The sequence below is a fragment of the Ictalurus furcatus genome, chromosome 17 (assembly GCF_023375685.1).
Source record: "Ictalurus furcatus strain D&B chromosome 17, Billie_1.0, whole genome shotgun sequence".
Classification (NCBI taxonomy): Eukaryota; Metazoa; Chordata; class Actinopteri; order Siluriformes; family Ictaluridae; genus Ictalurus; species Ictalurus furcatus.
In genome coordinates this window covers 1149729-1160074 of record NC_071271.1, presented here as the reverse complement: position 1 = coordinate 1160074, position 10346 = coordinate 1149729, and the positions used below count along the sequence as shown (strand labels likewise).

The window sequence follows — 10346 nt, the reverse complement described above, 5'->3', positions numbered from 1 at the left end:
CTCGAGTCCGACTTCAACTCCTACTCGGATCTGTCCGAGGGCGAGCAGGAGGCCCGCTTCGCCGCTGGTCAGTGTGTGTCTGTGTGTGTGTGTGTGTGTGTGTTTGCGTTCTTGTATCATAGCTAACAGCTGTTTTTGTATTAGCATATTACCAGAAGTCACTCTGTGCTCAGAATTAACTAGCTCATGTAATGAAACACACATTTTAAAGCCTGTCTAGCTAGCGTACTAACTTTTTTTTTTTTTTAGTGACTAGCGTATTTAGCAAGCTACAGTTGCTGCCTCTCGAGTTACATTTAGCTAACTAAATGTAGCAAGCTAACTCAAACAGCAAGTAGAGGCGGTGAAATTTAGTGTTGTTTAAAATAGCTTCATAATACAGTATCTTATGAGAAAAGTAAGCTAACTAACCTAGCTACTAAAACTAGCTAGCAGCACCATGGAAACAATTTCTGGCGAACTACAAGCATTAATAGAACTTTTATTCGAAACTGAAAAAAATATTACAAGATAGATGACACGCAGGAAACTTGTGTCAGAACAAGAGTTTAGCCCAAACCTTCACCATGGTTTAAGCGTAATTAGCATTTTTTCGTGTTGTCAGGAGTTGAATCATAAGTAGATGACTAGCATGTTATACGTAACTACAGCTAGCATTGACCAGTCAGGCCAAGTCACGTTAAGTATTAGTAAGTAAACTTAGTATTTAATTCGCCTTTTGCTAGGATATTAAATATCTTAATACAGTACATCAGATTGACTATAAATACATAGCTAGCCAGCTAACAAAGTAACGCTAGCTTACAGTAGCTAGCCAAGTGTAACCATGGAACCAGCTTCCGGGCTGAAAGCAGTGTTAGAAAATAAAAACTAATGGCAAAAATAAATGGAAATAAGACAGGTGGGTATTTTCAGATTATAAACACTGTGTGAAGAGAATTATGGGATGTCTGTTTGTTGCCATGGGAACAGGACAAACAGTTATTAAAAGTACTGTCTATCCAAGCAGCTGTGTCCTGAAAGGTATGAGGATATTTTTTATAAGGTATTGGAACAGTACAAATGTGTGTGTGTGTGTGTGTGTGTGTGTGTGTAAGTAAAATCAGTTTAGGTGTGTGTGTGTGTGTGTATGTGAGTGTTTGAGATATCACCTGCAGGATGCTGGCTGTCTGCCTGCTTTCTCTCTCTCACACACACACACACACACACACACACACATGAACTCTGCTCCTGGGAAAAATGCCAAACTCCGGTATAAAAGGCTGCAGGAGTGTGTGTGTGTGTGTGTGTGTATGTGTGTGTGTGTGTGTGTGTGATGAATGGGCTGAACTGATCTTCACAGTCCAGAACAGATTGAGGGGCGGAGGGGGGAGGGGCTGCCTGACTCTGATTGGTCGATTAAAAGTTTGCAGGAAATTGAAAAAACTTGCTGAATCATACAGCCAATCACACGTCAGCATATATTTCTTTGTGTGTGTGTGTGTGTGTGTGTGTGTGTGTGTGTAAATGCAAACTCATGATTTTGTGTATGCGACAGCGAGGTCACATCGATAGAGGACACTCACGTGTGATGTCATCAGCATGCGTCATCACACTGTCAGTCAAACACCAGAGTGCTTCGCGCACTGTAAATTTAGTACGTCTCCATGGCAATGTCACGCCCTCTACTGCTGGAGTGTACCATTAAAATATTGAAACGGTGTGTGTGTGTGTGTGTGTGTGTGTGTGTGTGTTTCAGGCGTGGCGGAACAGTTTGCCATCGCCGAGGCAAAACTTCGCGCCTGGTCTTCAGTCGACGGAGACGAATCGAACGATGATTCATACGACGAGGACTTTCTGTCTGCTAATGAGCCCACCACACAGAGTACAGGTACACATACACGTACACACACACACCCACACACACCCCTACCCTGTTGCAGTCAAAAACATGTAAAGTACGCATAAGTATTCATGACTAATTTCAAGATAAGAAAGGAGATGTAGACTTTTTAAAAGGACGAGGAAAAAAACATAGGAATTTATTAACTGACAGAATCTCATTAACAAGCTGAAAAAACACCAGAGGAAGAAAGATAACAAGATATACAGACAAATCCTAAACGTGAATCAGTAGCGTAGTCAAACCGGCGATCGGCCAACGGGCATGAAACAGGTAAGGCGAAGCACGAAATGAGAATCAAAAACGAACCGCGATGAACCAAGGCTCGGCACGGTGATAACACTGGGTACTTCACGATGATCCGTGAGACACGAGGGGTTTAAATACTACACGTATTCAGGGCAAAACAGAACAGCTGAATACAATGATGACACACACGGTAAACAACCGATGACAATACAGGGGCGGAGACAGGACGTAAACCATAACAAAACACACGTGTCAAAAGTAAACAAAGTCAATGTCACTGAAACCCAGACGCATGCGCTCGCACTTCGGGCTTCTGAGTGCGTTGCCTGCTACAGCGCTAGCGTGAGGGGAAATCGTGACAGATACTACTACTAATAATAATAACAATAAATACAGAAATATTACTACTTCTACTACTACTACTACTAATAATAATAACAATTAATACATAAATATTACTACTACTACTACTAATAATAATAACAATAAATACATAAATATTACTACTTCTACTACTACTAATAATAACAATAATAATAACAATAAATACATAAATATTACTACTTCTACTACTAATAATAACAATAATAATAACAATAAATACATAAATATTACTATTACTACTACTAATAATAATAATAACAATAAATACATAAATATTACTATTACTACTACTACTAATAATAATAACAATAAATACATAAATATTACTACTTCTACTACTACTACTACTAATAATAATAACAATTAATACATAAATATTACTACTTCTACTACTAATAATAATAACAATAAATACATAAATATTACTACTACTACTACTAATAATAATAACAATAAATACATAAATATTACTACTACTAATAATAATAATAATAACAATAAATACATAAATATTACTACTACTACTAATAATAATAATAACAATAAATACATAAATATTACTACTACTACTACTAATAATAATAACAATAAATACATAAATATTACTACTACTAATAATAATAATAATAACAATAAATACATAAATATTACTACTTCTACTACTAATAATAATAACAATAAATACATAAATATTACTACTACTAATAATAATAACAATAAATACATAAATATTACTACTTCTACTACTAATAATAACAATAATAATAACAATAAATACATAAATATTACTATTACTACTAATAATAATAATAATAACAATAAATACATAAATATTACTACTTCTACTACTACTAATAATAATAATAACAATTAATACATAAATATTACTACTTCTACTACTAATAATAATAACAATAAATACATAAATATTACTACTTCTACTACTACTACTAATAATAATAATAACAATAAATACATAAATATTACTACTTCTACTACTACTAATAATAATAACAATTAATACATAAATATTACTACTTCTACTACTACTAATAATAATAATAACAATTAATACATAAATATTACTACTTCTACTACTACTAATAATAACAATAAATACATAAATATTACTACTTCTACTACTACTACTACTAATAATAATAACAATTAATACATAAATATTACTACTTCTACTACTAATAATAATAACAATAAATACATAAATATTACTACTTCTACTACTACTACTAATAATAATAATAACAATAAATACATAAATATTACTACTTCTACTACTAATAATAATAACAATTAATACATAAATATTACTACTTCTACTACTAATAATAATAACAATAAATACATAAATATTACTACTTCTACTACTACTACTAATAATAATAATAACAATAAATACATAAATATTACTACTTCTACTACTAATAATAATAATAACAATTAATACATAAATATTACTACTTCTACTACTAATAATAATAACAATAAATACATAAATATTACTACTTCTACTACTAATAATAACAATAATAATAACAATAAATACATAAATATTACTACTTCTACTACTAATAATAATAACAATAAATACATAAATATTACTACTTCTACTACTAATAATAATAATAACAGTTAATACATAAATATTACTACTTCTACTACTAATAATAATAACAATAAATACATAAATATTACTACTTCTACTACTACTACTACTAATAATAATAACAATAAATACATAAATATTACTACTTCTACTACTAATAATAATAACAATAAATACATAAATATTACTACTTCTACTACTAATAATAATAACAATAAATACATAAATATTACTACTTCTACTACTAATAATAATAACAATAAATACATAAATATTACTACTTCTACTACTAATAATAATAACAATAAATACATAAATATTACTACTTCTACTACTACTAATAATAATAATAACAATAAATACATAAATATTACTACTTCTACTACTAATAATAATAACAATTAATACATAAATATTACTACTTCTACTACTACTACTAATAATAATAATAACAATAAATACATAAATATTACTACTTCTACTACTACTAATAATAATAATAACAATAAATACATAAATATTACTACTACTACTACTACTAATAATAATAATAATAAATACATAAATATTACTACTTCTACTACTAATAATAATAATAATAACAATAAATATATAAATATTACTACTTCTACTACTAATAATAATAATAATAAATACATAAATATTACTACTTCTACTACTAATAATAATAAATACATAAATATTACTACTTCTACTACTACTACTAATAATAATAACAATAAGTACATAAATATTACTACTACTACTACTAATAACAACAATGAATTAATAAATAAACACTGATACTACTACTAATAATAATAAATAAATAAATAAATACATAAATACTACTACTACCACTACTACTACTAATAATAATACTTATTATTATTATTATTATAATAGTAAATAAATACTACTATTATGAATAATAATTAGACTTGCCATTTCTCTAACCATCCTTTTAATATACAAACAAAATCTTGAATTCTTCCAAAAGCAGCCTTTTATTAATGTTTTTATTATTATAACTCCATTTTTCATTGCTCTTTTCGAGTTCCTCAGTCTGTGTTTCTGGCAGCGTTGATCTCACGATTGCGGTTTCCATCAATTTCCAAAGCGTGCGTTCTACAACCTGAGTCACAGCACTCGAAATGTACGATAAAGATGTGCGTGTGAATAAAACTGCTGTGAAGGACGAGGGGAGGAGACTGACGTAGCGGGCGAGTGTCCCAGTGTTCCCGACGTGACTCTGGACTCATACCGACTCTGACGTGAATCAGGACACATGCTTCTGTCCCAGTGCCCTACTTTCATTCAGAGCACCGAGCTGAAATAATAATAATAATAGTAATAGTAATAATAGTAATAATAATAATAATAATAATAGTAATAATAATTTTACGGAATCACTTTTGTCCGAAGTCTAATTCTTTGGTTTGAAATGTAATTGAGTGTGTGACTCATGGCACATTTATTAATTCTCTCTCTCTCTCTCTCTCTCCCTCCCTCTCTCTCTATCTATCTTTCTTTCTCTCTCTCTTTTCATTTTGCTCCGTGGTGCAATTTGATATCGCAGCTTCATTTCTCCTGCAAGTTTAATGTGCAGACAGAGAGAAGAAGAGATGAGGAGAGGGAAAAGAAAAGCAATAAAAAAAGAGAGGCGGAGCTGAAAGACAGAGAGAAGGGTATTAAGTGTTACGTTTAAAAACAGAGATTGGAAATGTATGAAAAAGTTGTTGTTGTTGTTGTTGTTTTTTAAAAAAATCACTATTCTAAAACAGTGAATCATTATTTTATGTTATTTTCTGACATATGGTGTCATTGCATCTACATTTGATTTGATACATTTTCTAAATGCGGTTTATGTTACTGTTATTATTATAATATTATAATTGTATCATTTGCTGTGTGAACTGGATTTAGATGAATTTAAGATCTCTTAAATTTATATTTCATATTTTAGCTCTCATATAGGACTGCGTGATGTTTAATACCGTTACCCTAGTGATAACAAGTCTTCATAAAATATATGTTTGCTTGTTTGTGTTTCTTTCTCCGTCCACTTCCTTCTTCTCTTTCTCTCTCCCTCTCCCCCCTCTTCTTTTCTCCCTCTCCTCATTTCTTTTTCTCTCTCTGTCTTTAGTCTCCTCTTCTAAATTCTCTAATTCCCGATTCTTCCATACTGCTTCTGTTTTCCCTCACTGTGTTTTCTCTTTCCTTTCTCTTTCTATCTCTCTTCTTCCCTTGCCGTCTCGTTCTTTCTCTCTTTTTTTTTTTACTTCCCTCTGTTTATTCTTTCTCACTCTTTCTGCCTCGTTCTCATTCTCCTTCTGTCCATCCGTCTCTTTTTTCCTCTCCTTCATTTTACCAATTCCCTCTTTCTTATTTAGTTACTCTTTATCTTTACATCCATCCATCCGTCCGTCTCTCCATCATCTCCCTATCTTTTTTCCTCCTCCTTTATATTGTAGGAGTTTTCTCTCTATGTCCCTCTCTTTCTTTGTTCTTCTTTTCTGTCCTTCCTTTGTCCGCGCTCCTGTTTTCCTTCCTCGTTTTCTAACTGGCACCTGACCCCCGCCTAGCGGAATAAATATTTGTGTTAAATATGTTAAGATTTGCGAGCAGAAAGAACAAGAATACGTGGGAAAACAAAGCTAAACGATTTCTCTTTTGTTATATTTTCGACAGCAATAATTCGGAATAAAAAAACAAAGCAAAACTAAACAGCTTTACACCACAGCGCTGTTACAGTAAGTCCTGGATCCTGATTGGTCAGAAGGTGTTGATTAGTCGAAAGTAGAAAGGTTTTACATGCATGCTCATGCCGTGTCGTCTTTCTGCAGATCTGTCTTTGTACCCTCATTACCTGCGCGACCTCATACACACTCGAGTCTGCGAGGCTCGGCTGCGTGAGGCTGAAAGCGGCGTCGCCGTCGACCTTTCACCTCCGGCGGGGTTACCAGGGTCACCGACGGACACACTGGGGTCCAGCTCGTGCAGCCTGGACGAGACACACCCACTTCTGCGTGACCTCAGTCGCTGTGGCGACGACCTCACCGCTAAGATCCTGAGTGCTCTGCACGGCAAGGATGACCTCCTACTTTTGGCACGCCTCCAACGGGCGGGTCAAAGGCGGGGCCATTCGTTCTCTGAGACCTTTGAAGACGACGACGCACCTTGCAAAGACTGCAGGGGCGGAGCTTGGTGCACGGCGGAATATTCCACACGGAGAAAAGTTTCAGACGTCGCTTCATCCGGCGTGGTGTCGCTCGATGAGGAAGATGAAGAAGAAGCGGACGAAGACGCAGAGGAAGAGGAGGAGGAAAGAGAGCAGTGAGCGTCCGCCGTTCTATTTTAATCAGTTTCTGTTTGGAATGTTTGATTCGGCATGTTTGTTTTAGACTCCGCCCCTTGCATTTGCATACACACAGTTGTCCGGTGTGGACTGTTTTTTTTTTCGTTTTGTTTTGTTTTTTGCTTTTTTTTTACAGCGTCCCAACAATCTTTTTTGCAGCACGGTGGCGAGGAAGATGTTGAACTCGAACCGGAGGTCACGTCTCTAAAAACATTTACAAGAAAAAGACGTTAAAACGAAGAAAAGTGACCAAACGTCGTAAGACAAAAACGAAGGAGGGACGAAAGACTGAAAACGCTCTTCTGCATGTGTCGCAAGTTGAATGCTCGAACGCTCGGATCCGCACCGTCCAGTCTCTTTTTTGCACGGTTTTGTGATTTTTGGCTGTCCTGTTTAGCTCCGCCCCTTTTCTCGAGATCTCAGGCCCCATTGCATTCTGGGTCCTGGTTTGCTCATCCAGTGGGCATGGCTGCTTGCTACACAAACTCTTAACGTAATCTGCCAAACTGACCGCCGTCACAGTCAGCGCCGAGAAAATGCTGGAATGTTGAATGTTTGTACCGTGACGGGAAAATGTATTTGAAAACCAAGCATAAAAAAAAAAGAGTGATTTTTTTTTTCTTCTCGGACTTGTTTTGTACTCACTCGTTATTGTTATTATTATTATTATTATTATTATTATTATTATTATTATTATAGAATCACAGTATTTTTGGTTTGGTTTGTATTTTTGTCTTAAAAATCGACATGTGAAGTGAAGAACAGAAAGTGTCGTATCCGCCCGAGGATTTGTGTCGAGGACGTTTCAGGGTTTGTGGGAAAGACGTTCTATTTTTGTACGTGATTTTCCGCGGCGTGTCTGCGAGTCCGTGAGTGTGTGAGAAACACTCTTCTCTTTTTCTTTGTGGCAGGAAGAAAAAAAAAAGCCTCAACACGTTTCTTTAATTGTCTCCTTCTGCTTTATTTCTTTGGAGAGGAACGACGTGACCGTGCTCGACATGTCCTCTTGTCTCATTGAGACGGTAGCTATGTTTACACGGACAGCAATAATCTAAATTATTCATCTTATTCTGAATAAGACGATATTCCGATGTAAACGTTTAGTCGGATTAAGAACTTCTGTCTGGTGTCGTTCTCATGAATGTCAGATGAAGGACCAGGGGAGACCTCAACAGAATACTCCACACGTCTTAATTCCATTTGACTTTAATCAGATTAAGGTCATCAGTAATCCCTGTTTACATGCTAGTTTCTTAATCAGAGTATCGTCTTAATCGGGTTAACATCGGATTATCGTCGTCCATGTAAACGTACTGACTGAGAAATGTCTCATTTTTCTTTTTATGCTCTATAAATGTCAAGTACCGTCTCTCTCTCTCTCTCTCACACACACACACACACACACACACTCATTCAGTGACCGATTTTGTTTGCTGACGGTCGTTCATGGCTATCCACGGTTCCCTCAGACTACGTTATCAGGGCTGTCAGTTTGTGAAATCTGATTGGCTCGGAGGGATAGGTTCACCTGTCGCTTTAAAAATGACAGGCGAGTGTGTACACATGTTGGACACTAACCCCACCTGTGTGTGTGTGTGTGTGTGTGTGTGTGTGTGTGTGTGTGTGTGTGTGGCTGTCTTTGTAACTATCTACTAGAACACACTGTCACTCATAGGTCTCAGATTTCTCCAGGAATTCAATATAGGGAGAATACAGATATTCCAGCATCTTCTGCACCGGCATTCAAACTATTTTTGTCTTTCTTTTTTGTTTTTGTAATTTAATTAGGAAAAAATGATGGGATCATCAACAAACAAAATCACAATCAGTACTTTGTTGCTCTTCCTCGAGCTTTTATGACGGCCGGAATTCTCTGAGGCGTGAACGTCACTAATGAAATTCATGGAAATGATGGAATCGTCTTGTAATTTCGCATTTCTAAAACAAATACCAGCACGAGTCTAACGGTGCCAATGAGTCTGCAGGAAAAAAGAGCGCTTACAGACGTTAACCTCGGACGTTTTGAAAGGAAACGTGGCCCCGATAAGAGAACCAATGGAAAGGATTATAAAACTCCTTCAAGAAGGAACTCCAACACGGAGTGTAGCAAAAGATGTTGGTTGTTCCCAGTCAGTATAAACAAAATGGGAAGGTTATGAAAGGAAAGCGTACGGGTCGACCGAGGAAGACGGCAAACGTCAGGATAGAAAACTCGAAGCCTTGAAAATAGAAAATGTACAACAAAACAAATTTTAAAAAATGTGTCAGAAGGAGGAGTCGGTGTTTGTGACAGAAGTGTACGAAATCGGCTGAATGAAGCGGGTTTACGTGTAGAAAAGGCGAGCGAAAACCAGCACTGACACCTAAACTGAAGAAAACAAGGTTACAGTGGGATAAAGAGAAGAGATCATGGAGTCTGGAGGACTGGATGAAAGTGATGTTCAGTGATGAATCAGTGATGAATCTGCACTGGCCACAGAGATGATGTGGAACTTCTGTCTGGTGCGGTTCTAATGAAACGTATAAAGATGACTGTCTGAGGAAAACAATCAGATTCCCCACTCATGTACGATATGGGGTGACATGTCAGGTAAAATACCAGGAGAGACCTCAACAGTCCATGCACGTGCAGGTGTACACTGAAATTAGGCTTGGTGACGATGTAGTCATTTTTCAGGATGATGATGTGTCTCACCAGAGAATAAAGAGTGTTGAAGTTCTTCTTCAGGAAAGGCAGATCAACTCAGTGACCTGGAGAGCAAACAGTCCGGACCTCAATCCCGTTGAACATTTATGGTGGAAACTAAAAAGATTGCTCCGTGACAAGTCTCCATCCTGCAGCGCTGATC

At 35.5% G+C, this 10346-nt stretch overlaps 1 protein-coding gene across 2 annotated transcripts in view; it reads left to right on the top strand.

The window, feature by feature from the left end:
- The window catches only part of fam131ab (family with sequence similarity 131 member Ab), a 26272-nt gene extending 17252 nt beyond the window's left edge, over positions 1–9020 (top strand). For both annotated transcript variants that reach the window (XM_053647419.1, XM_053647420.1), the window contains 3 exons: positions 1–67; positions 1739–1870; positions 6986–9020. The exon at positions 1–67 is cut by the window's left edge and continues 116 nt beyond it. In XM_053647419.1, the coding sequence (XP_053503394.1) occupies positions 1–67; positions 1739–1870; positions 6986–7479 (693 nt within the window). In that variant the 3' untranslated portion in view covers positions 7480–9020. The remainder of the gene's footprint in view (positions 68–1738; positions 1871–6985) is intronic.
- The last annotated feature ends 1326 nt before the right edge of the window (positions 9021–10346 follow it).